Source organism: Lepidochelys olivacea (assembly GCF_965140295.1).
Source record: "Lepidochelys olivacea isolate rLepOli2 genome assembly, chromosome: 1".
Lineage (NCBI taxonomy): Eukaryota > Metazoa > Chordata > Testudines > Cheloniidae > Lepidochelys > Lepidochelys olivacea.
In genome coordinates, this window is record NC_140411.1 from 241,610,297 (window position 1) to 241,636,957 (window position 26,661).

General features: G+C 44.5%; 2 protein-coding genes across 9 annotated transcripts in view; one reads left to right on the forward strand and one right to left on the reverse strand.

Moving 5' to 3' along the window:
• Positions 1-10,610, forward strand: part of BID (BH3 interacting domain death agonist) — a 39,680-nt gene extending 29,070 nt beyond the window's left edge. For all 3 annotated transcript variants that reach the window (XM_084634198.1, XM_084634197.1, XM_084634199.1), the window contains exons 2-7: positions 1,170-1,276; positions 1,894-1,962; positions 2,930-3,137; positions 4,280-4,419; positions 6,423-6,635; positions 8,759-10,610. In XM_084634198.1, the coding sequence (XP_084490324.1) occupies positions 1,954-1,962; positions 2,930-3,137; positions 4,280-4,419; positions 6,423-6,632 (567 nt within the window). In that variant the 5' untranslated portion in view covers positions 1,170-1,276; positions 1,894-1,953 and the 3' untranslated portion in view covers positions 6,633-6,635; positions 8,759-10,610. The remainder of the gene's footprint in view (positions 1-1,169; positions 1,277-1,893; positions 1,963-2,929; positions 3,138-4,279; positions 4,420-6,422; positions 6,636-8,758) is intronic.
• A 1,295-nt stretch (positions 10,611-11,905) lies between these two features.
• Positions 11,906-26,661, reverse strand: part of BCL2L13 (BCL2 like 13) — an 82,938-nt gene continuing 68,182 nt past the window's right edge. For all 6 annotated transcript variants that reach the window (XM_084634139.1, XM_084634135.1, XM_084634137.1 and 3 more), the window contains one exon: positions 11,906-16,696. In XM_084634139.1, the coding sequence (XP_084490265.1) occupies positions 15,887-16,696 (810 nt within the window). In that variant the 3' untranslated portion in view covers positions 11,906-15,886. The remainder of the gene's footprint in view (positions 16,697-26,661) is intronic.

Here is a 26,661-nt window from a genome sequence, read left to right on the forward strand (position 1 = left end):
TGGTTTGCTTCTGAGTTTGTAAGTTTCTGCTTTTGTTCACTTCCTCTTTTTCACCTCCACTCTGAGTCATTTTAATGCAGAGTTTTGTTCACTACCTTAAACTGCTCCAACAGGGGCCAGGACAGATGTGAGTGTGTGTTATGGAGTGGCGCAAAGTTTAAAGCTAGTGCTGGTCAGTGATGACTGGAAGATCATATCAGAAGTGTCCTGGTGCCGCCAGTCCATTCTGGGTGTCCACGTTGCAAAACAAACACAAACAAACACCACCACCACAGCTGGCACACTCAGCACAGAGACCAAGAGTTAGTGGAGTTGGAGACAAAACTCCTATCTCCCCTTACAGCTGGGCCCAGCCAGGTCAGGTTTGGTGTACATCGGCTGAGATGTGGGGCCAGCTTGCAACACTGAAGCCCACACAGTATCTGCTCTTTGGATAGAGAGCAGTTCAGAGCTCAGCGTTTGGCACTATTCACCTGCACTAAACTCCTTCAGAAAACTAAGTAGAAGTCCCCCTGTTCCTGCAGAGGGAGCTCCAGGCGTTTGTGATGCTGCCTTTCTGAAATTCTCAAGAATTGTAACATTCAAAAACCAATAGGAGAATACTTCAGTCTCCCTGGTTGCTCAATAACAGATTTAAAAGTGGCAGTTCTTCAACAAAAAAACTTCAAAAACAGACTCCAATGAGAAACTGCAGAACTGGAATTAATTTGCAAACTGGACACCATCAAATTAGGCCTGAATAAAGACTGGGAGTGGATGGGTCACTACAAAAAGTCATTTTCCGTCGTCTGATACTCGCACCTTCTTGTCAGCTGTTGGAAATGGGACACCTTGATTGCATTGGCCTCATTATCACTACAAAAGTAATTTTCCCTCCCTTGGTATTCACCCCTTGTCAACTGTTGAGAATAGGCCACTTCCACTTTAATTGAATTGGCTCATTAGCACTGACCCCCGCACTTGGTAAGGCAACTCCCATCTTTTCATGTGCTATAATACATATTATGCTTACTGTTTTTTTCACTCCATGTATCTGATTAAGTGGGTTTTAGCCCACGAAAGCTTATGCCCAAATAAATTTGTTAGTCTCTAAGGTGCCACAAGGAGTCCTCGTTGTTTTTTTCTGAAAACGGTTTGTTTGTGACTGATTGCTCATGTTTCCCGTCTAGGTTTTCCTGGAGTTGTATCAGTGGCATGGCTGTGCTAAGGAGCTTTCATTAAACGTGATCGGAGGCCTTTGGCAGGATACAAACAGCTTGACTCTCGACAACACCAGGTACTTGAACTGGGTTATTTCCTGTACACCTAGGGGTAGGCTGTGTGTTAGGTGCTCCCCAGGGGTAGTGCAAGGTTGGCTGGCTCAGGCTGGTTCACTTATAAATGAACAGGAGTGTCCCACAGTTAAAGGCAGGAAGCCCCTAAAATACCCTTACCACGAACCTAATGACTTGGTAATTAGGGCATCGTGGATCCTTCAATAGCCAGGCCAGAGGTCCACCTGGAGCTAAACTTGCTCTCCATTCCAACAGCTGGCCCAAGCTAAGGCAGAACGCCTTGACTCTAAAAGCCCCTGTTCCTTCCTAGGTCACTTGCTGTCATGGTGATTGTCAGCCCCCAGGCCTCTCCCTTATCATGCCTATTCATAATGCTACCGGTGAGGGGAGGCATAGTGTCCTCCTATCCCACCTTTCTTCACTCCTAAAAAGGGGCCTACTTGCTCATCTGGTCCCGTGTTCACAGCCTTCCCTATGACTGCCAAATCACCAAGCATGTGTTCCTGGGGAAGGCCCATGCTCTGCAAAGCAGGGCTGGATTAGTAAGGGCTTGTCAAAGAGAATCTCTGGACAAAGTGGCTTGCAGGCTTGTTGGCATCTTCCTTTTGTTCCCTTGCAGGGAAAGGACTTGTGGGTTGAAAGTTAAGGTTAACACAGCTGCACTGTCCCAGCAGCCAGCATGGATCAGGTCAGTTCCAAAAGGTTTTATGTTTCAAAATGCATTCAGTTTAAATTTTCAGAAGTGACTGGTGATCTTGTGTGTCCAGCTTAAGACATGTGATTTCCCTCTGCCCCGACCCTCTGAAAATCAGGCGTCTTTTTGAGTTATCTAGTGATTTTTTGGGTGCTCAACTTTAGTCACTCTTTCAAATATAGGCCAAAAAAAGTGTATTATTTAACATTTAATAATTTGGGGATGCTCAGTCTGAACCTGTTTTGGTTCCTAGTCCCTGTGCAAGTTTGGGTTTGCAGGCACCATGTTTCTGTACAGCTTGCACTTTCTGCCAACATGCTACTATCCATACAGGCAGCTCATTCCCCAGTCTGTGTGGATGGGTGTGCCTGCATATCTGAGATCAGACTCAAGCTGCCTGCTCTCTTTCTGATGCTAGCTGAACATGATCATTATTGACCTTGTCTGGGTCCCAGTCAAACAGTGAGATGAAAGATGATGCTCTTAACTTTTGAAGAGTCTGTATTTTTTTGGTGTGAGAACGCCCCCCTGGTTAATATCTCACATTGCTTGTTTTTAAATAGTAAATGGGCATCCGTTGCTTATGTTTATAACAGGAAATAGAATAATCAATTCCCAAATTCAAGGTAACAGGTTTATGGTCTGAGTTTGTGTAGGTACATGTTTTTAAATGGTAGTTTTAAACTCCAGCTTGAAATACATGGAGAATCTTAAATTAATCCTTCCATCAATGGATTAGTAAAAACAAAAATCATGCAGCACTTTCTGTAGGTCCTACACATAAACAAAGCCATAACAATCAGAATGCAGTCATGCAACTATACAGTCTCTTCGGTTAACATTATTTCAGGCTCCTGGAGGAGGTTCACAACAGAGAGACAGTGGTGGAAAACAGTCCTCTCAGGCAGGAGTGTCTTGTTGGCTGTCAGATTCATGATGTCTTATTGGTGCATATTTTTAGGGTCTGCGTGGCGATGTACAGGTGGAGCGCATCCTCGTGTATTCCTTTCTGCAGAACTGTCACAACTGTGATTTCAGAGAAGAGCTGGATTCTCTGAGAAGCCAGGTGATGGTTTCCCCACCAAAAAACTTTCTCTCTGATGAGTTTGATGATGGGGAGCTTCAGACAGATGGGAATCGGAGTGGCCGGTTTTCGAATGGTGAGCCAGGTAAGTGCTCTCCTCTTCCCCTTATCCCACTGTTCTGAAGCTGATCTCTTCTGTAGCGGAATGGTACAGGGAGTATTTTCTCTGCGGAGTATTGCTGTGCTGTAGCTCTGGATGTTAACGTATTGGGCTTTCTCAGGTCACATGGTACAGCTGATGCTTAGCACCTTATCTTACCTGTGTAGGTATTTCTGGAGCACTCTTCTCCATAGTACCTAGATGCCTTTTCTCCCACGCACTTGCAGTTTGCCATAATGGAGCCCCAAACCCCAGTCTCCTTTTTAGGCCTTGAGTTTTAAAAAGTGTTTGGGTACTTGGCACCTGTTAGCTAGTTTAGAACTGGGACTTTACGAACAACTCGTCTCTCTGCTATTTGGGCTGAAATTCACCACATTTTGCTTTGCCTGTGTGAAGAGGAAACAGTATCCAAAGACGGCTCATGACATAGGAATAGTACTGACTCTTGTCTACAGGGTAGTGCCCCCAGGGGCATTGCTGTACCACCTTGGGCTGTGATCTCATCCAGTCTCATAGGCTAAGCAGGGCTGGGCCTGCTTATCTCTTGGATGGGTGATCGCTCAGATAAATCTGATGTTTATAGTAGGTGGCACTCTGCCCTCCAAATCAGTATTGAACTAATGGCCCCAGCATGGTGTCAGAGGTGGCTCTGCTCATAGAGATGTTGTAGTCTAGATGAGATGTAAGAGGTCCTGACCATGGTTGTGAAAGATCACGTGAAAAGAAAAGAAAGATTCTTTCTTTTCCTCCAGGATGAGGGTGTTACTACAGTGAGCTGGCCAAATTTCATTTCAGTAGCTATATTTTAAATTCCCCCTGCAGTATCATTTGGGTGAGATAATATTTCTCCTGAGCTGTTACGTAGTGCTGCTGGACATTCAGCTCTCTATTCAGGGCTATCGTGTTCCACCTCAGAGGTGGCTGCATGTCAGTGATGAATGGCATGATCCCTGGGGCATGTAGTAGTTTCTAACGCTTTGTGGGGAGAGGTGCTGTGCGCAAATGACCGCGAGAGCGCCTTTGGGGTACTTGAGCCTGTTGTACACCTGCACTGGGCCTAGATTTGGTCATGTCTGTATGTGAACAAAATCCTGTTTAAAACCATCTCTGTGTTTTTCTGGAATTAGATTCTGTGGTTGATGAGGACGTTTTCCGGCTCATTGGAGCTCAGCTTGCTGAGATTGGGGACCAAGTGGCTAGGGAGATCCAACCGAGAGTAGTAAATGATCTAGTGCAGCAATTTGTGAATGAGAATCTGTCCAAAGAGGTAAGTGAGGAATTCAGCTGATTAGCAATAACTAAAGAAGGATGAAAATGTAACAGATATCTCTGGATGTGATCAGCAAGAACGGAGAGTTGCCTGGATTGTTGTTTTAGGTAGTTTGTTACTTTCGGTATGACCAGTTCAAGAATCCATCCTTTGCATGTACCTTCCATGTAAAGATTCCAGAAAATATTACAGCAGCTTCACAACATCTTGAGAGGTAGGTCCAGGAGTGTTGACATCCCCATCTTGCAGTGGGGAAGCTAAAGCACAAAGGGCCTGACTTTCAGATGTGCTTAGCGCTCTGTGGCCACTAAAGTCAGTGGGAGTTGCAAGGACTCAGCACCTCCTGAAAATCAGGCCCCAACTGCACTGCAAAAAATCCCACAGCAACAAGTCTCAGAGTCTGAGTCAACTGTCTGGGGCTCACGCTGTAGAGCTAAAAATAGCAGCGTAGACATTCCCACTTGGGCTGGAGTTCAGGCTCTGAGAGCCACACCCATCATCAGGTTTCAGAGCTTGGGCTCCAGCCTGAGCAGGAACATCTCCACTCCACTGCCATTTTAGCCTGAAGATCAGGGCTCTGAGACTCGCTGCTGTGTGTTTGGGGTTTTTTTGGTTTAGTTTGCCTTTTGTGGTGTAGATGTGCCCTAAGTGACTTAGCTAACACTGAACCTTGTGCATTTGTTAAGACTGTAAAACCCTCAGCTGTTTCATGTACACAGCTCAGCACTCTGGTGCTTATGTAATACTATCAGTTGCAGAAACTCAGCAACCCTGAGATACTACAGTGTTGGGAGTTGCAGAAAACCCTGAGAGGAAGGAACTCTTCCAGCTCTTCCAACTCCACTCCTGTGCTTTAGCCATAAACCATCCTTCCTCTCAGAAGGACCCAGATCTAGATCTGTTAGTCAGTTTTGTTCACCTCCTTGGAGCTCTCCGTTATCTTCAGATAAGTGGCCTTTTGGCGCTCATCCACCCTTGCCCAGAATGGTATGTTTCCCAAGCATCTCCTCTGTGCAAGTTACAGGCAAATGCAGTGTGTGATCTATTATGCTCCAGAGTCAAACTCTCAGCAACTGGGGTGTGGTAGACAATGCTGGATTATTTTAAACAATCTGTCTATTCATATAATAAAACCCCTTGTTGTATAAACTCTAATAGTCTGATCCGGAAAGACTCTGAGTAGCCGCATTTCCCACATACCTTCAGTGGCAGCTGTGAGTGCTCAAGACCTTGTTAGGCCTCCAATTTATGACCTTGGTATAAAACTTTTAAACTCCAGCAATGTAGGAGGCAGTGACATGCACCTTTTTTGCTTGGGACTAGTTAAGTTTTTTGTGCATTGCTTAGTCAAAGTAGTTACGCATCTTAGTTTGTACAGCATCTAGATCAGTGGTGGGCAACCTGCGGGCCGCATGCAGCCCATCAGGGTAATCTGATTGCAGGCTGCAAGACATTTTGCTGAAGTTGACCGTCCGCAGGCACAGCCCCCCAGCTCCCAGTGGCTGCGGGGGGCCGCGCCTTGATCTAGATTGTGTTGCTGGGGATATATGTATTTTTCAGTGATCCAGAGCAGCGTCTGGATTAATTTCTCATCAGTACCCTCCACCACCCGCTCTGTTGTCCTAGGTCTTTGCCTTGTCTAATCTAGGGCCCAGGCCAGTGGGAGGGCACCCAGCACCTTTCAGGATCTGGCAATGTGTATGTACGCTCTTCAGGGCAGGGACCACATCTCACTTCATGTTTGTAAAGATAGATTTAAATTTACCAGCACTATATGTAACTTCTGTTCTGTGTAAATCCTGCAGTTCATGACGGTGACCCCCATTGCGTAAAAGCCACTCAAGGTGTGAAATGCCACCCAGTATGAGTCCATGTGTGCTTCTGCATTGAAGGGATTGTAGCAGTGTTTTGGGGCAGTTAGGTGGGTGAAAGTTTTGTCACTCTTACAGGCCGTAGTGGGATATTTTATTTACTGTAATTTTTCTTTCCCCTCTGTTCAGGAGATAATGAGACGTCTGTCTAATACAGTGGAGGGGCTTGTAAGAACCATACCTTTGGAAATGGAGCAGGAGAAAGCCATGTTGGTGCTAGCGATGGTTTTAGCCAGAACAGTAGCAAACAAAATGCCATCCCTTCTACACCGTGTCTTTAACACCACTGTGAATTACATCAACCAGAACCTCCACAATTACATTGTTAACCTGGGATAACAAGTAAGAATCATCAAACTGTCACCTAAGCTGTGGGAGTCTCCCAAGAAAAGTGGCAGAAGCCTGCTAACTCAGCTCTGGACAAAGCAGTTTAGGGAATAATCCTGGCTGGGGATGGGACTGCGATTGTATGTGATCTAGCAGAGCTCCCTCCATCTCTAACTGCTATCTATATTCCTATAGAATCAATGGTCTCTACTTAGCCGCTTAAGGCTTTGCTGCAGGAGCTGGAGTCCCAGTCTGCTTAGGTACTGATACTGTTGGGGGATGAGTCTGGCCAAGGGGAGTTGCGGGGGGAGCTGTGTGAGAAACTTGCAGCTCCACCCACTTGCTCACCTGAGTTCAAATCCAAAGGTTGACCTCCACCAGCACAGTGTGTCCACTAGCTCTGTGCCTGTAGGCAAGGGGAAGTGTGAATAGTAAGTCACATGTTCTCACAGCAGCTTCTCCTGGGAGTGGCATGGATGGGCCCAGGAGTGATCAGTTCCTCCAGGGCAAGGAAGGTAGTTTCCCAGACTAAGCCCCTATTCTGATCATGTTCCACTCGTCTCTGCACCCATTTCTGTCCTGCTGGGTTCCCCTTCTCTCTCTGTTTCCCACGTAAAAGTAATTTTAGTGCCACAGGATCAGCTACAGCAAGGAGAGGATGGGGAAATGTTTAAACAGTGACACCATTTTTCTTTTCTGTCTGTGGAGCTAACACACAGTTGGAGTGACAGTGAGCCAATATTTGTAGTTGAAAGTGTCCTGATGAGGTGGTGTTTTCAAAGCCGGAGACATAGAAAGTGAGCGCTAAACCAAGCTGTTACTGAGGAGGCAGCTGGACTCTGATAAATAAGGAACTGTCTTTATAAAATAACTACTTTGCCCATAGTGTACCACTGGGAATTTGAAACCTTGGCAGTGATGGTGCATTGACACGGGCAAACTTGCCCCCCTAGCCTTTAGACATGGAAGCACCTGAGAGCAAAGGGTGCAGTTTCATTCCACTGCAGAAGGGGATGGAGGTGTGCATGGCAGGATCCTTGGGAGGTGGTCAGTACCGTCTGCATTGTAGAGCTGAGCTGCATCCTAGTCTGCAGGTATAGCGTTTCTGGAATTATTCAGATCCACAAGCTCTTCTCTCTCCTCCTGCACAAACACAGGGAGGGCACATGAGCTATGGGACATAGTGCAGTGGCTCCAGAACAGCTCCTCAGGCTGTGCAGTGGGGTCAGGATTTGGACCATAGTTGTTTTAGCTTTTAGACTCTGTTGGCTACAATAATTGTGTCTGAAAACTGACTGGCAGGTGTGTTAGTGGGTTACCAGTGCCTACCTGTCTTGAGTGGTGGCACAAGGCCAAATGAGAGTGACACTTCTCAGGTGACTCAAACTTTAATGCAGTGCTTGGGGCAGCTTATTGCTAGAGTATGCAACAGAACCAGTTCCCTACAGGTTAATACTGCAGAAACAGATCCACAGGTGTGTATTGCCAATCCCCAAGATTTAGATGGGAAGAAGAGAAGGTGTCTGGGTGGGGCTCCTGCCATGAGAACCAGCCCTTTAGCTCCCTGGCTGACACTTAAGTCTTGCCTGCACTAGAATGTGTAGCTATACCAGCAGACTCTTTCTAATATAGACCCAGCTCATATTGGTAACAGAACTGTGGCCCGTGCAGCTTATACCAGTTCCCCAAATGAAATAAGCTATACCAGCAAAAGGACTTTTTTGGGGCCAGTATAGCTGCCTCTGCGCTAGAGCTTCTCACTAGCACAACTGTGTGTCAGTAGGGCTGACTTTTTTGTCACTCATAATTTTGTTGATTATGCTGGCAAAACTTTTGCATGTAGATCAGGCCTTAGAATGATAGAAATCTGGCAGGTGGAGTCATAAATAGCACCAATTTCCCAGAAGGGCCACAAGGTATGTTGCTATGAACACAGAAATGGGGTGGTGGTCATTAAAAACAGCAGGTTGAGGGGCAAATTCCTCTCCAGTAGCTCCTTTTTAAAATCTCTCCATTCTTGTGATGATGAATTTGTGACTGAGTCAGGCTCTCCCTTAGAGAAGAATAACAGGGATTTCACTAAGAATATGTATACGGTCTTGCTGCCTTTGCTAACCCCTGTTCTGTGTCCCCTTTAGAGTTGGATGAGAGCGGAGCCAGTGCTGTTGATGTCTGTGGAGAAGATTGCTTCTTGAGTATTTACTTTAAACGTTAAAACTTTGCTTTTTTTCCTCGTTTAAATTCTTTTGCAATTCCGCTATGAAGGGGGAAGCACAACCCCTTAATTATGTTTTAGGTTTTTCAGAGATCAACACAGGAGAACTGTTCAAGCTGTGCGATTGTTCAGCAGAGACATGTAGGACTATTGCTTGCCTGTTACTTTCTTTTACCAAATATTGAATGGGACATACAGGTCTTCACCAGCACCAAGACTTAGGAGGAAGTGCCAGTTGGCAGTGCACTCAGGTGTGTTTACTGAAACTTTAGGTCATTATCCCATGCACTGGGGATAGGATCTGTTGGCAGTGAGCCTGTTAGGGTAGGTCTTCCCTGCAGGGTTAACCCAGGTGTGAGCAGCCACACAGCATACCTATACTTCAAAGCTGTGCTCTTATGTCTATGGTGCTAGGTCTGCTGGAGGCAAGGCCTATTGTTCTTTTGTGCTGCAGTAAGCCGAACCCTTCTAGTCTATCCGAGCACGGTCCTCAGATGCTGTCCTAATCAACTGCAAGGGATTTAGCCTCACTACAAAACGGGTGGGTTACCGAGTAAAAGCAGAGGTTAGGTTAACGTCTCTACTGTGCACGCTATCCTAGAAAAGCTATGCTAGTGTAGTATGGCCTGTTCTCACAAGGACAAGCATTTCTCCGCACCCCCATCATGATAGGTAATCCACCTCTCTGAGCAGTAGCCGTTAGGGCAATGGATTTCACCCCTATGCTGTGTGCTAGCTAGCCAGCCTGGGTTGAGACAACCACCTAACACTTAGTGGTGTGCCTTTAATGAAGACATACCTTTGGAAATACAAGCTAATTCTTGAGTAAACTATACGCTCAGGGTTTTTTCCCTAGGCACATCAATAGGGGAGGCAGGGTCTTTTGAGCCTCTGGATGGTGTCTGATTTAGATGTGCAAAGTTATAGAAAAGCAACAGAATTAACATTCATCTGGTCATACTTGAGCATGACACACACTAGCTTTAATTTCCACTCAATAGGTCCTTCCATGTAGTCAATGACTAAGAGGCTGGCAACCTTGATCATCTTTAACTCATGCCTAGAGCCTCTGCTGGTGGGCCTACCAGGAATGCACAGTCTCAACTTGACAGTTTATGTAAACTAAACTCTGAGTTGCTGTTTCTTATATTATCTGTAAATATTTTATACTTAATAAAATTGTCAGTGCAGCTGTTATCCATTTTCAAACTGGGTGTGCAAGAAAGTGCTTAAAAAAAAAACCTGAATTCAGTCTCCTGCATTCCATTGTCCTTGGAAGTTTATAAAATTCAACAGAAACCTTAGGAAAAATTGATAAAGTGATTCCTTTTTAGAGGGATAGCAGACAACAAGGGGAAATATGAGCCTTTTCATTTACTGGAGCTGAAAGGGTGGTGGGAGAATGTGGCTAGCTGGATTTTGCTGAGCACCTAGCAAGAGCAAGCAATCCAAGGGGTTGTCTACACCAGACTGCACCATTACCTCAGTTAAACAGCATGCTCTCAGCCCAAGGGAGAGGATTTGGATTACGGGAATGCCTTTGGGGTGGTGCACACAGGATGACAGAAGGGAACTAGCATAAGAAGAGGTCCACACATTGTTTTTGAAAACTGTACCATTTATTAAAGTGCAAGCTGGGGTCATGGTCTTACAGCAGTGTCCCATTTGGGGAAGGAAAAAAATGTACATAACATTTCACTTATAGAGCTTTGGAGCTGGAGAGAACTTTAACACTGTGGAAATAATATTTTAATTAAACTGTCTGAAGCCTCTTGTGCCATTTGGTTATTACCTCCCACCCCCAGGTGCTGCACTTGCTCGTTAAAAGAAACACTAAAAAAAAAGGTTGCTGGAAGATGTGAAGGCATTTTCTGCAAGTCAGCTGACTGCATTTCTGAGAACCTACCGGAATGGAAGCATAGAGGAAGCCTGTAAGAACACCATTAAATGCTGCTGCTTGTATAACAAACCAAGGGGCTCTCTTAGTCTGAGTGGATCTTGAGCCTTGTACTGTTCAAAGAAGAAGAGGGCTTACTACGGTTTAGTCAGAAAACCAGGAGTATGGGAGAGATCCACAGCTGCATAACAATGATTGCACCTGCTCTGCCCAAGTCAGTCTTGGGTCAGACAATTCACTTTTTCAGCAGCTAGAGCAAGGAAATCAGAAGCTGCTTTTGATGCAGATTTTAACTAGGCATCAAAGCTCCCTTCTACAGCATGCCTTCAGGCCACTAGCCACAAGGGAACAAATGGATATTAGCTGCAGTCTGCCTAGGGGATCTAAGGAGGGTCAACTGTAAATAGGAGAAAGGCTAAATTAAAATGATAGAAAACCCTTTAAAAAGCAAAGCAATGAACATGGACTATATCAAGTGTTCAGTTGCCTTAGACATAGGTGATAGCTCTACGGTGCGTGGTTTTGATTTTCCAGCTAAATAGCTACTAACCTGGCTCTAGTTTAACCTTGGCAAATGTGATTATCCCAACCCGGGAACAACTGCATATGACTCAGATACTCCCTACTCCAACATGGTACTTTCAATAGCTGCTGTACCTGCAATCATTAGCCCTGTGAAATACCTGTCCCACAGCGAACTGGTCATAGTTTAGAATGCGCTCTCTCTTATTTGGAACTGCCTTCACTGAGCTCTCAAGCAAAACTACAGCCAGGCTCAAAGTAATGTCACTTGCCTCTCAGTGCTAAAATTAACCAATTTATTAAAACCATACACCGCTTCTACTGCTCTCCCAGCTTCCTGCTGGGGAAAGAAATGCAGTTTTATTTTCGGTTTCACATATCACCACAGTCTACTGTAGAATACAGAATTTCTCCCCTGTAACCTACTGGATAAGGGAATGTACACAGAATCAGACAAAGGAATAATTCATCTGCATATATTTCAGATGGAGAGGCCTGTGAGATTTCATCCTTAGAATGAAGAGTTCTGAAAGCCATGTCTATACTTGTTTTGGCAGCACAGCTGTCTCAGGAGAGTGGGGTTTTGTGGTGGGGTTTTTTTTTTAAAATACCAAACACAAAGGTAGCTTTCAAAAGTAGTTTCTGGCCATGTTGTGCTTACTACAGGCAGCCTGAGCAATTTGAGAATAGCTGCTGCTGTTGTAAGCAACACAGTCCAGTGGACAGAGAAACAGGATGCTATATGTTCTATCCCACCTCTGAATCTGACTTAGGGTGACCAAGGCCCCATCCTTTCCTCTAGGCTTAGAGTATCTGGTTGTGTCCCCCTTTTTACAGAGGGAGAAACGGTTTGTAAAGCAGTCTACAGCTACAGCTAAAAAATACTAAATGCTTGGTAGTTTTATGACAGCTTGAGGATGTGCAGCAGACAAAATGTAGAGATGCAAGAAAGGGTTCAAGGTAGAAAATTCATTAAGGTCAAACCCACTGAGGCACTTAGTTTTGGAAAAGCGGGTGAGGGCAAGTAATACTAATGTGAATGACAGTACAAAAGTAACACTACAATGAATGATGTAGATAATGTCTCCCCCTCTACCAACTGTAAGCATTCTATCATGGAGAGATGGCCAGCACACTTCACATCAGCACCACCTTCAGTTCAGGATTGCCTTAACATACTTTAAAAGAGAGGGAGCAAGTCTACCTGTTTCCTAATCCACCGTCAACCTTAGAGCAAAAGCATGGCCTCCAAACCCATGACAATAAAACTGTACTCTTTAAGTTTATCTGCCCCTCATTGGATCACTTCCACCAAATGGCCAGAGCTAGGGTTGGCTACAACTGCTTCAAACCCAAAAGGTTTGAGTCAGTATTCTTAGTGGGAACTCATGGAGATGAGCAAATGTATAATCTAGTGTGGGAGGAGAATATTTTCCCAACTGTAACTTCTTAGAAAGAACTGATGAGGGGAATCATCATCAGGGAATAACGAATCCAAAACAGGGATTGTGGCTGCTTTTCCACTGAAGTAGAAGTCAGTCAAAGCCCTGAGCATTTTCTTGATGGGGAGGGAGGAATATTCAACAAAATCCTAACCAAGGATTTATTTGCTGCTGCCACTGCCTTTTCCTCTCCCTTTCCCACTGTTGTCAGTGTGGGACTAGAGTACCAGTGAACAGTCGTACACAGTAGGAAGAGTTTGTGTTAATGTGATGGAAGACGTGTTTCCATTTAACAATACATGCTTGAATCTTGTATCCCTATTGATCTCAGCTTAGTAGAAAATGATTTCTCCTCCCCGGGCCTGTAAAAAACTATTCTTCTCCAGTCCCAGTATGAGTATCTAGTACAGGAAACTTTTATGGTGGGGTGAGAAGAGTGCATTTCACAATTTGCATACTAATATCCAGAATGCACAGGGAAATGTACTCCAATCTTAACCTAAAGCTGAGGCTAGTTTTAGCACCCACTCTGAGACTAAGGAGAGGGGGGCTCTCCTGTCTGTCTCAAATTTGCCAAGCATAAAAGTATATTATCTTAGGGACAAAATTTCACGGTCACTAGTGAGATGATAGCAGCCCCTAGCCATAAGAACAGCCTGCAAGGACCATGCAGGGGAAGGAGGCAGCAGCAGCTCTTTGTAGACTAGTAAAGGGGCCTACCACACGGGTGTGGATAAAGTTAAGTAACAGAAGAACCTTCCACAGAGGAGAACTAGACATTGAACAGCAAAAGCCCCACTGTGGTTGGGGTAGTTTCTACTTATTGGACTCGTATCATTTTAAATGCTTCTGATTTTAGTAAGTTAAATAGAAGTTAAACGGGAAATTGTATCATGTCTCTGACACGAGTAATAGTGGGGTCCTTCCTATAAAATATCTACAGCAGAGAGCTCTCGAGAAGGGAGGTAAGAGAAGGAAGCTATGGCAAGGAAAACAGCAGTGTCACTCTATTGTAACTGCATCCTCGCAAAAAAATCTATGCAGCATGAGGCAATACTTGCTAGGACGAGACTGCACACTCACTGCACAGCAATGAGGATCCCAACCAGAGCACCTAGAAGTGTCTGGGAAAAGAACTAGTTCAATTTTACAACAAAGACTTCTAAGGCCAGCCTGCTACAATTTTTATGGAGTAAAAGTAGCCCAGCTTATATACAGGGATGTGATCGACAGAGCCCAAAATTCCTGAGCTAAGCAGGTTCCTTCCACAGTAATGGGCACCAGCTTTAATAACCCTTTCCCCACCATTCTCTGTTCCTCAGAAAAAATCCCTCAGCTCAAACCTCTAGAAACCTATCTACAAAACCCACCCTAGCTCAAGATTAGAGTGCAAAATTCATGGACTACTGGGTTTTGTCAACTGCCAGCATTTTGGGGTGGGAAGGGACAGGAACAGAAATACAAATTCATTTCACTTGAAAATAAAAAGCTCAAGACAAAAAGGAATACACTATTCTCAGCCCAATTATTAGTAAAAGACAGGTCCATTATATCCTAGGCAGCAAGTAAGACAGTCAGAAATAAAATAGGTTGTCTTATGCTTTAAAAATCGTACATTATGGTTTCATTTTCACTTTATCCCAAGTTCCTTTTCACCTACCTCCATCTATCCCGAGCCAGCATATACACCGAAAGAAAACCAGTTTTACCTAGGGAATCAAAGACCATGTCCATAAAGCTGCAGTACACACATGCATTCATATACACACACACTCTATGAAACAGGAATACGCGTGGTTGATCTGGGCCAACTAATGCACACGGTAATAACTTAAAGATTTCACTTATAAATTTTAAGAACAAAGGTTGTGACGAAGGGGGCTAGAATTTTTTTCCAAAGTAACTTTATTATCATTTATTGAATCTGCAAAGTATTTAGGAACATTTACCAATTATTTCTGCATAGTGCGCAAAACTTGCATTAGGAAACTACACCACGCTGGCTCCCAGAACGTCATTCACCCTAGGGCCAGAAGCCACAGGCAAACAACAAAGGAAATATTTAATGCTGTTTGGTTTAGTTACTAGCATCAGTTACTTTGAATATCAAGGATTCTGGCAGTTTGTCATAACCAAGGCTGAGTTAAGACTAAATACGCTCTGTACTTAACTCATGCAAGAAAATATAGAACTGCAGCCCAAGATAAGGACAAAGCAACCATTTAACCTTTGATTTCACAGGTGATGTCAGCCTCACAGTGTTCTGAATTTCATTATAAATCCTGGGTAGTCATATTTTATCCACTAAATAAGCACTAGCATCAAGACCTTATGAAAATGGCACAGTGACCCAAATGAGAGTCATGCTCTCTGGTGACTGATCTGTGGCAGTAACGTGGGATGCACAAGAGGGAGCCAAAGGTTCTCTCAGACCAGCAAACAGTAGTGTCTCTCCTCCACACTCGCGTAGCACAGAGGTGGAGGCCTGTGCATCTCTCCCACCAACATCAGAGCACTCAGAGAAAACAGATATATAGAGGCAGCATCTTTACAAGATGGGGCTTCAGGAAGCATAAGGGGCTAAACAGGTGTGAGAAAAGAGGTATAGTATGAGCACTCTCCCAGCTAGGGTTTAGAAGGAACCTAGGAGGTTAGGAGAAATGCAGTACCTGAGAGGAAGCTGAGACAAAAGGGAGACCAGCCTCATGCTACAGGATTAAGGTGGCTGGTTTATTTTGTATGTTTGTTTTTAAGAGAGTCTAAGGGGCACAAAGGGAAGTGACAAGACAGGGTAGCTGCAACAACAGCTCAGTCAGGGAAGCTAAAAATTCCAGGGGTTAGCAGCAACCGGCCCTCTCCTGCCCCTGGAATTTTCTGTTCCAGTTTCCGGTGTACAAGCACCCCCTTTCCTCAGCACTTGTGCTCGGTTCTGAAATTTGCACACTGATATTTTTAAAATACCCCTGTACTTTAATCAGGAAAAAAACAAAAACAAAAACAAAAACAGTCCCCACTCCAATTCTACTAAAAAACATGATTGTCCATAGCCTTAGCCTTACCAAATAACCTCACCCCATCACCGTTTAAGTTATACAAATGTCCAATTAACAGCAGGCAGCTGAACCTTTAGTTAATGCAACTAAAAAATTTGGATCCCACGTTCTCCCCCCTCCTCAGCAAGAGAGCCCCGTTACTTCTTTCTCAGGGCCAGTGCTACTCCCACAGCCACAGCCAGAATCGCGACTGCAGCAGCCCCACCATACAGCAGTATGGATTTGCCTTCTGGCAACAGGATGGGTTTCTCCTCTCCAGCTGGGGATTTCTCTTCCATTTCTTTCGAATGGCTCTCCTTCCCCACTTTCATTTCCCCTTCTGGAGGCAGTATTTTCTCAGGTTCTGGGGCAGACTTTTCTTCTGATGGGGTTGGTTTCTGTACAGGTTTACTCAACACGGGGATTTCTGGTTCAACAGGCTCCTCAGCCACCTCTCCCTCTTCCTCTGTAAGCAAAGGTGCAGAAGGGATTGCTTTTTCAACAGCCACACTCTCAGCTTGAGACTTCATCTCCAGCAAAGAAGGGGAATCCAGGAACCCCTCCTGTGCAGCCTCAGACTCCAGGGCCACCGATGACACTGCTACTTCCTCTATCCCCTCTGGTATCTCCTCCTTCTCCACGTGAACAATGTCAGAGTTGGAAGAGTTATTTTCGCTCTTTTCTTCACCACCTCCATTGCTGTCTAAGCTCTTTACCTCTTCAGGATCCATAGCCACCTGCTGCCAGGACTCAGGTCCAAGAGATACCGGCAAGCTCTCCGTGTGCCAGCTCTGGCTAGCTGACAAAGAGACAGGCAGGCTCTCTGACTGCCAAGACGTAGTCACTGTGGGAGACTCTGGGGGGCTCACCTGTCCAGAGTTTTCGCTGGTTAGGATGTAGATGTCATTGCTGTCCTCTGCAATTGCATGGTATTCCTCCTCTTCAGAATCCAGGCTAAAGACGGTACCCTGGAAGAAAGGCAGAGAACACACCAGATCAGTAAAGTAAAGCAGAGTTCACAGCACATCCTCTCAAACAACAGCTCCATGGAAGAGCAACACAGGCTGGTAGCATCACAAGGCTCTGCAACAAGATCAGCTGGCCTTTGCCAAGGGGCAATTTCTCTCTTCTATGTTTCAGATTGAGCTACAAGAATTGCCTTGTCCAAGTGGAGTTTTCAGAAAGTGGGACCATTTTTTAAGACAGAGCTGCTCCTTGGATCCCACCTTTCTCTAGAACTAATATAGTGCTTAGTTATATGAATAAAATGTAGGACATCAGTAACCAGAAAAAATTAAAGTTAACTTGCTTTAACAAAATGGGTGAAAAAGCTTGCTTTCCTCTCCACTCTCCCATTTTATGTGTGCGCTATACTGCTTGTTTAGGGGCATAGAGGCTTTATATGTATTAATACTAAACCTGTCACCTGCAGCCCCCACTGCTCAAAATCTGTCCCACTAGTTTGTAAAGGAGTTCCATCCTTGTTTGTTACTCCTTCAATTTTGGCATCCTTCACAGATTTGACAACAATTTAAATTAAACCATAAAAACAACCAAAAGCAGCCACACAAATGGCAAAGAGTTGCCTAGTTTTTTATTTAGTTAGGTAAAAAACTCTAGACATCCTAAAAGTTTGCTACTGGACTCCAATTAGTAGGAAATGTCAGTGTATGAAGACTGAAAGACTCTTCCCCATTGGAGCAGGAGCAGCTTTGTGGGCTCCCGGTTGACCAGACAACCATCCAAGAACCACTGGCCAAGTCTTTTATTATTATTGAAGAAGTTCACTTTGAGAGAGAAGCTGCAAGAGGAAGTTATTTCTAAAGGCAAAAGAAAACCTCAGGTGGGTATGACAACAAATGAGATTTTAAAAGGAACAGAGGAAAAACCCTGATGTTAGCCATGTGGCTCTTGACTTAACAAAGATTTTGAAACAAAACACAAAATTGGATTGTTTCTCCCCACCAAAAGTCATTTTTAAATTTTCCAAGAACATTTGGTCAGTGTTGCAATACGGAACTTTACACAACTCATTATTCCTCCACTTCCATTCAGACCCCTTCTCTCAAGTATCTTCAGTTCTCCACTTACATTCTGTTTGATCAGCAGCAAGTTTCCCTACACAATCCCATCATCACTTGCTCCCCAAACCTGAAACTTAGTAACCTTCCCAAATTTGTTCCAAGTAATTTCTCACTTCAAATACTTACACCCCTTCTTCCTTCTTGGAGGCAGAATTTCACATCACCTCTCACAAACAGTACGTACAGGAGTGATACCTCCCCTAACATCTATGAGTTCAAGTTCCTTGTCCTACTTCTGTCTCTTTCCATGCTTACTTTGTTTACTGCCCCTCTATGCTCCACATCCAAACTCTCCTTATGTTCTTCACGCATCACACAAATTCATTCTGAGTGCACCCAAATCTGGTTTACAACTGCAAAGGTTGACAAAAGCAACACCTGCACACTGCCACATCAGAGAGGGACTGTACAAGCAAGCTGCCATTAAGTTCTCATCCTTTCCTCTGCTGGAAGCAACACCAATCATGCCCCAGACTATATAAGGAAGGACACAGTGTGTCTCTAGTAACTCATTTCTGAATCCTAAAGCATTGAGTGTTGTACTCAAGACCATTAGTGATACCACGAACAATAGCAAGAATAAGCCTCCTGTATTAGTGAAAGCACTCAGTCCACACAGTAACTGTGCTCAGGTGTACTGTAATGCCACAAGTGTGGGAGGGACTGTACTGCAGGAGTTACAATGGAAGTAAAAGAAAAATACACATCCATTTTGATAAGCCCAAACTGTCATTTAGGCCTTATGAATCTATCACTGCTTTTCTAATATGCAACGAATGCAGGTGCCTATAAAGTGAATAAAAATAAGAACAGCCGCTCCGTCCTTTCTGCCAGGCATGTCAACAGACTCCTTAATGACCAACACAAGAGACTGGTGCTTCTGTGAGAAGGAAGCACTTAAAATGTTTGGATGCCTCACAAATGTTCACATCTCCCCCCTCAATCTCTTGCCTCCATAACACATGTCAGCCAAGGACCCTAGAACTTACAGCTGGGCTAGACAGGAAGATTCCCTTCATAAAAGTAATGGGAAGTTAAGAAAAAAATAAGTACATCACAGAGACTAATGTAACTATGAGCAAAGAGAGAGGTGATGGTTTTATGATTAAGGCAGTGAAGTGGGACTTGGTAAATCTGGGCTCAATTCCTGGCTCTGCAACAGGCTTCTTGTGGGACCCATGGGAAAGTCATTTAAGTTCTCTCTGCCTTAGTTCCCCATCTACAAAATGGGATAATATTTTACCTTACAGGCTGTGATAAATGAAGGGGTGGGGTGTAGCTTCCTTTTATGGACATCCAGCCAGACAGTTAGCTATAAAGTTCATCTTGGTAGCTGTTCTCTACTTGCTTGCCCTGTAAAGGGTTAAAAAGTCCCCCAGGTTTTTTTAAAACAAAAGTGAAAAGAACGAAGAGTACTTGTGGCACCTTAGAGACTAACAAATTTATTTGAGCATAAGCTTTTGTGGGCTAAAACCCACTTCATCGGATGCATGCAGTGGAAAATACAGTAGGAAGACACACACACACTCTGCAAAAATGGATGTTGCCATATACACTATAACGAGAGTGATCAGTTTTTTAAGGTGAGCTATTATCAGCAGGAGAAAAGCCTTTTGTAGTGATAATCAGGATGGCCCATTTCCACAGTTGACAAGAAGGGGAGAGTAACAGTAGGGGAGGAAAATAAGCATGGGGAAATGTGTTGTGTAAACCAAGTAAAACCATTTCCCCATGCTTATTTTCCTCCCCTGCTGTTACTCACACCTTCTTATCAACTGTTGGAAATGGGACATCCTGATTATCACTACAAAAGGTTTTTTTCTCCTGCTGATAACAGCTCACCATAATTGATCACTCTCGTTATAGAGTGTATGGCAACATCCATTTTTTCATGTTTTCTGTATGTGTGTGTGTATATTTTATATATATATATATATATACATATACACACACACACACTTACACTCAATCTTCCTACTGTATTTTCCACTGCATGCATCCGATGAAGTGGGTTTTAGCCCATGAAAGCTTATGCTCAAATAAATTTGTTAGTCTCCAAGGTGCCACATGTCCTCCTCATTCCTTTTGCTGATACAGACTAACAGGGCTACCACTCTGGGGGGGGGTGGGGGGAGAGTGGGCACCTGACCAAAAGAGCCAATGGGAAGGCTAGAACTTTTTAAAATGGGGAAACAACTTTCCCTTTGTCTGTTGCTCTCCAGGAAAGAGGGGAACAGAGGACAGCAGGAATGCTGTGTAAACCTTAAGCCAGGTATGATCATAAATCATCAGATCATATCTAGAACTACTTATCTGAACTTCAAATGGATAAGTAGATCAGAATGTTTAGCTAGATGCGATCAGGTTTATTTCTTATTTTGGCTTGTGGATCTCCTCTGTGCTAACCCCAGATGCTTTTGTTGCTTGTAACCTTTAAGCTGAACCCCCAAGAAAGCTGTTTTGGGTACTTAATTTTTGTAATTCCTTTTTTTAAGATCTAGCAAAAAGCCTAAGTTCCAGATGTATTTTTTCCTTTTTGTTTTTAATAAAATTTACCTTTTTTAAGAACAGAATTGGATTTTTGGTGTCCTAAGAGGTTTGTGTATGTTGGTTGATTAGCTGATAGCTCTTCCCCCGGGGTGGGAGCCAGTGAAAGGGCTTGAGGGTACCCCATAGCGAGGAATTCCCAAGTGCTCCTTCCTGGGTCCAAAGGGGTTGGGTTTTTTTGCATTTGGGTGGTGGCAGCATTTACCAAGCCAAGGTCAGAGAGAAGCTGTAACCTTGGGAGTTTAATACAAGCCTGTAGTGGCCAGTATTAATTTTTAAAATCCTTGTGGGCCCCCACCTTCTGCACTCCAAGTGCCAGAGTGGGGATTCAGCCTTGACACAGCATCTTGTGAGGCCCTGCAATACTACAGTGACAGGGGCTATGTAAGTACACATAAAGAGAATAAGCTACTTGGGTTTATAAAAAACTACTACTACATGGTTTTAGGTTTCAGAGTAGCAGCCGTGTTAGTCTGTATCTGCAAAAAGAAAAGGAGTACTTGTGGCACCTTAGAGACTAACCTCTCTAAGGTGCCACAAGTACTCCTTTTCTTTTTTACATGGTTTTAAAAATCTTTATTCCCTTATTCCACTAATTTTGCAAAATATCTGGACTTTATTAAAACATTTGGTAAAATGCAGGACAAAAATCTTACTTGAAAAATTCATTTAAATTGGCTTGCATGTGAGAAGTATCATCTGGATTAAAAACTAACTGCAAAACCAGAGAGGGTAAATGATAGGGGGGAGGGATAGCTCAGTGGTTTGAGCATTGGCCTGCTAAACCCAGGGTTGTGAGTTCAATCCTTGAGGGGGCCATTTAAGGATCTGGGGCAGAAATTGGGGATTGGTCCTACTTTGAGCAAGGGGTTGGACTAGATGACCTCCTGAAGTCCCTTCCAACCTTGATATTCTAGGATTCTATGATAGGGTTATCATATGTCCATATTTTCCCCGGACACGTCTGGCTTTTTAGCTCTTAAATTGCCATCTGAGAGGAATTTTTAAATATCTAAAAACGTCGGGGAAAATAGGGATGTATGTAATCCTAGATGGGAGCTGCCGGAGCCGCGGAGCGGGGCTTGCAGGCGCCGGCAGCGTGCAGAGAGCCCTCCTCCCAACCCTAAGAGCCAGAGGGACCTGCCGGGTGGTGAGGTAGGGAGTCCTGGCGGTGCTTGCCTGCAGTGGCTCCCAGGAAGCATCCAGCAGGTCCCTCTGGCTCCTAGGGTAAGGTCTGGGGGCTCTCGGCCCACCCAGCCACCCGACCCGAGGAGCCAGAGGGGACCTGCCAGGAACTGCCCCAGGTAAGTGCCGCCAGGACTCCCCACCTCGCCCCCCGGTAGGTCCCTCTGGCTCTTAGGGTCGGGTCAGGGGGCACGGAGGGCTCTCTGCGCGCTGCCAGCGCCTGCAAGCCCCACTCCACGGCTCCGGCAGTTCCCATTGGCACTTTTCCTGGCCAATGGGAGCCACGAAGCCCGCGCTTGTGGCAGGCGCAGCACGTGGAGACCCCTCAGCTGCCCCTGATCCTAGGAGCAGAGGGACCTGCGGCGGGGGGGTGAGTAGGTGAGGGGGGGTGTGTGTGTGTAAAGAGGTGAGCGGCGAGGGAGCCAGCAGTAGGCAGGAGGGTGAGGAGGTAGGTGGTGAGCCGGGGGAGCGGTGTGAAAAGGCCAGCTGCGGGCAGTCGGGGTTGAAGAGGCGAGCGAGCCAGCGGCAGGCAGGGGTTCTCGGAGCGGGCATGGGGGTTTCTGGCAGGGGAGTGAGGTGGTTAGTGGCAGGTAGGAGGAAGCGAGTGGTGGGTGGGGGACTGAGGAGGGACGCAGCAAGCCAGCAGCGGGCCAGGGAGCGAGGAGGGGGCAGGACCTGGGGCAGAGTGGGGGCAGAGTGGGGGCAGAGTGGGGGCAGAGCTGACAGCACCCCAATGTGGAGTGTCCTCTTTTTTGAATGTTCAAATATGGTAGCCTTAGGAAATGATAAAGGGAAATTCATCAAGTAGGGTTTAGGGCCAGATAAAGGTGTTTGCTAGCTGCTGTTTATTTAACATTTTCAATGAGCTGAAAGAAATTAAAATATGCAGACACGGTGCATGTACCTAGAATTCCAAAACACACTCTGTGCTAGGAGTAATAATTGACTGACAAGAGAATGCAAAACTTGAGTTCTATTTTCTAAAATTATATTTAATTTGAAAAATACTAAATAGTCTGAACTCACCATTAACTTAAAAAAGCTCAGTCAATGGCCTGGTGAGAAGCAACCATTCTTCCAAAGACCAGGGCAAAGAAAAAATTACCCAAAAAGGAGACAATAAAATCAAACATTATCAAACCCAGATAGACAGACTTTGCACCCAAGCCTGAAGACTGCTAGAGAGGAACTCTGACAGACACGTTCAAGAAAAGAGTTTCAGATATAATGTCCTTTTGTCCTATTCAGATGAAATCTCAGGATGAAGATCAAAATCATCCTGACATATCTCAACTGGATTGGATAGATATAGTGAAAAGTCAGCCTGCTGCTCAAATACTTTTGAGTATTGTGCACTTGCTGTTGAAATCACTAATCACTTGTTTCTCTGTAATCATAAATTGTGATAAAATTCTCATGATAATGCAGCGTACAGAAACATAACACCCATCTATGATCATAACAAAGAAGCTTAAATGTTTTCAGAGTCTGAATAGACCCAGAAGAATTGAAAGCTAGACAATAACCTGAACTATGGGCTAAATTCTCTTCTCAGTTTCTGCAGTCTGGAGTTTATCCTTCCCTTTACCCAGTATTAGTTTTGCATTTTTCACAACATACCAATTTATTTCCTGCTTATAGTACTCACAAAACAATCCATCTGTAATTCCCTACCCCACTCCCAGGGACAGGAATGGAGAAGGAACCAGGATAGATACCAGTCATGTTTCTTAATCCAATATTCAAAGGTGCTCAGATACCACAGTGATGGATGTGATATAAAGGACCTGAACAGAATATTTTTAATTTGCTTTGTCTGTTTTTATAATCGTCATCCCTGGTGTTTGTAACAAACCTCTTCTCAAACATCATATCTAAAAATGTTCCCTTAATAGCATTTCCCTCTTCTCCCACTCCACTAGGTTCTCCACCTCTGTTGGAGCTCTTTAGATCCTCCATCATTTTCATCTGCTTTATCCCTTTCCCCTCAATGGCTCTGAATTACAACAAAGGATAATCAATGTTGTTCTTAAAAGGAAAAAACAGGAGGTAGTTTGACAAAGCTCATGCAAAGCAAACCCACCAGAATGCTTGTAACAGGAAATTACATCTGCTAGGAAACTGCTGGTAAGCCACCTAATAAAGTACAAGGATGAAGAAAGAAAGCTCTAGCTCATATGATTTAATTCAACATTCTTGCAGTCATCATCAACCATGTTTAGACCAGTCACAAAGCATCACTAGTTGCTCATCAGTTAAAACACAAAACAAGAGGGCAGTTCAGTGATAACACTGGATTACATTAATATGTGGAGGATCAGAGTTAATTATTTTAATCTGTTCCCTCATGCCTGAGCCAATAGATCTGGGAGAATCATGGAAGCAGTATGCTCTGCTGGATAAGCATCTGTGTTCCCCTGAAGTGACTGCTTCTGCTGACTCAGAAGCAAAGTTCGGATGTACATTACAGTTATAAAAGAAGTCAGTACAACAGTTTTGGAGGGGGTAAAGAGAGGGAATGGGAAGACTAAAGGGAAAATATGTATCCGCCTTAGGGCTTGAAGGACATCTGTGAAAAGAAAAATATATAATGACTGAGGCATGGGGGAGGAGAGAAACTCTACAAATGAACATTTCTTGTTCTCTACTGAAAAGATTTAGCTCACAAAGTAAAACATTTAAAGTTTAAGGTTACAGAGTTTCCCCACAGACTTATATGGCTCTGTTCATCCAGTTCTAGACCACCAACAAAACCATCATGGCCCAGCTTAACTGTATACTCAATGCCTGCAGGGGAAGGGAGATCAAGGGCCCTTTCAGGTGTGTATTTACACAGCAGCTGGGAGCATACCTCCCAGCCTGGGTAGACAAACTCATGCTAGCTCTGCTCCAGCTAGAGCACTAAAGTTGGCTGTGTGGACATTGCTGCACGGGCAGCAGCATGGACTAGCCACCCAACCTCAGACCCAGCAGGTCTGGCAAGCTTGGACTTGAGTGGCTAGCCTGAGCTGCCACTGGTGCCACAATACCCACACCGCTATTTTTAGCATGCTAGCTTGAGTCTGTCTACCCAGGCTGAGAGGCATGCTCCCAGCTGCAGTGTAGGACACAGCCATTCAGGCCCAAGGATGAAAATGATATCTGGACATCAGAAAACTCAAATATTTGAATGACCGTATTTAATACTTTTGCTTCATTTTTTAATTCAGAGATCAGAGTCAGAAAGTTTTAGTAGAGAAGCCAGACAATACAGTCATGAATTATTTAGGACACAAGATTAACATTTCTTGAGCTGCATTAGTGAGTTATTCAGGAAATCAAGAGGATAAAGCTACAATTTTTTTTAAAGCAGCCACAGTACAAAATGAATGATATTTAGGGCATTTCCGTAAATTCATCCACAGATGTGACCCTGCAGCAGAGCTGCTACAGACAGATTAACTAGGGCCAGATGGAAAGCTTAGAAGGATTTTTATAACCTGGGACTAACCATTAACCACATTTTGGAGATGGAAAAATTAAATAAATATGTACAAAACAATTAGTTTCCGTACCTGTAGTTTTCCCTATTCTGAATGGAAATCCACTGTTCCATTATGATTGGAAAACCACTAGGTTTTCCTGCCTTTTCCGAGTCTGAGGCAGTGCAAGATGTCATCCTGGTAGTTTTTTCCTCCTACTCAGCGGATAGTCAAAGGGACTGCAGGATGAGACAAAGATGCCTGAAAGGCATTGGGACCTTAGGAATCTTGAGAGAGGGAGAAAACTGCAAATCCTCCTTTAATTCAAAAAGAGTGAGAGTGTTTCGCTGGAGGAGTGTGTGCCTGCTCTCAGGCAAACAAGTATGAACATCAGGAAAAGTGGGGCACAGAAGGGACTGTAACAAGGGCGCCTCCTGGGAACAGTAGGAGCCCGCCATTGGGGCCCTTTGGGGGGGGTCCCCACATATCCCATGATTCTTCTCCCTCAGACTGATCTGTCCTGTGTTAGCTTTCATGCTGCAGGAACAATAGTTTAAAAAAAAAGCAGGACCATGGCTCAAAATCTGCTCAAAGTCCAGGTAGCTGCTGAAAAAAAAGCAACCCTACAGACTTTGCACAAGAAGCTGTGGTGTGGGGCATGGGCTAAGAACACAGAACAGAGCGAGGGAGCTCGAACTTTGGAGATACAATTGTGACTGGTTCAATCAGTGTCAGTGCAAGTAAGCAGGCTGGGAATCTATCCTTGAGTTAGAGGAGTGTCCAGCCCTGCCCCCAGGAGCTCCTCTGAAGACCGATGCTAAAGTGGAAAGAGAAAATAGGGGGAAAGTAAGTCTGTCTGAAAAGGCAGAAGCCAGAGGAAAATTCAGAAGAACCGCTGCCTCTAGAGACAGAAATCTGGGAAGAGTGATGCCACAGGAATGCCACCAGGTGCAGTAAAACAGACTTGGTGGGTGGGAGGGGAGAACTACAAGAGGTCTTGGAAAGGAATGGAAAAACCCACCCTCTTCCATTCTAACTGAGCAAAGAACTCCCACAGAAGGGATATTCCTGCCTTTAATGTTTGACAAAGCTGTGATTACAGACGTGAACAGAAGTCCACAATACAAGGGCCTACATTACCCACTGTTTCTCAAAGCAGACAGGAAGCAAAGAAAAGGTCAGTAACATCCAGCAACTTTTTGAGAATTCCCTTAATAGCAGGAAAAACAAGAATCACTGAATTCAGGTTTCAGAGCAACAGCCGTGTTAGTCTGTATTCGCAAAAAGAAAAGGAGTACTTGTGGCACCTTAGAGACTAACCAATTTATTAGAGCATAAGCTTTCGTGAGCTACAGCTCACTTCATCAGATGCATATCGTGGAAACTGCAGCGGACTTTATATATACACAGAGAATATGAACCAATACCTCCTCCCACCCCACTGTCCTGCTGGTAATAGCTTATCTAAAGTGATCATCAGGTGGGCCATTTCCAGCACAAATCCAGGTTTTCTCACCCTCCACCCCCCCCACACAAATTCACTCTCCTGCTGGTGATAGCCCATCCAAAGTGACAACTCTTTACACAAAACATTGTGTAAAGAGTTGTCACTTTGGATGGGCTATCACCAGCAGGAGAGTGAATTTGTGGGGGGGG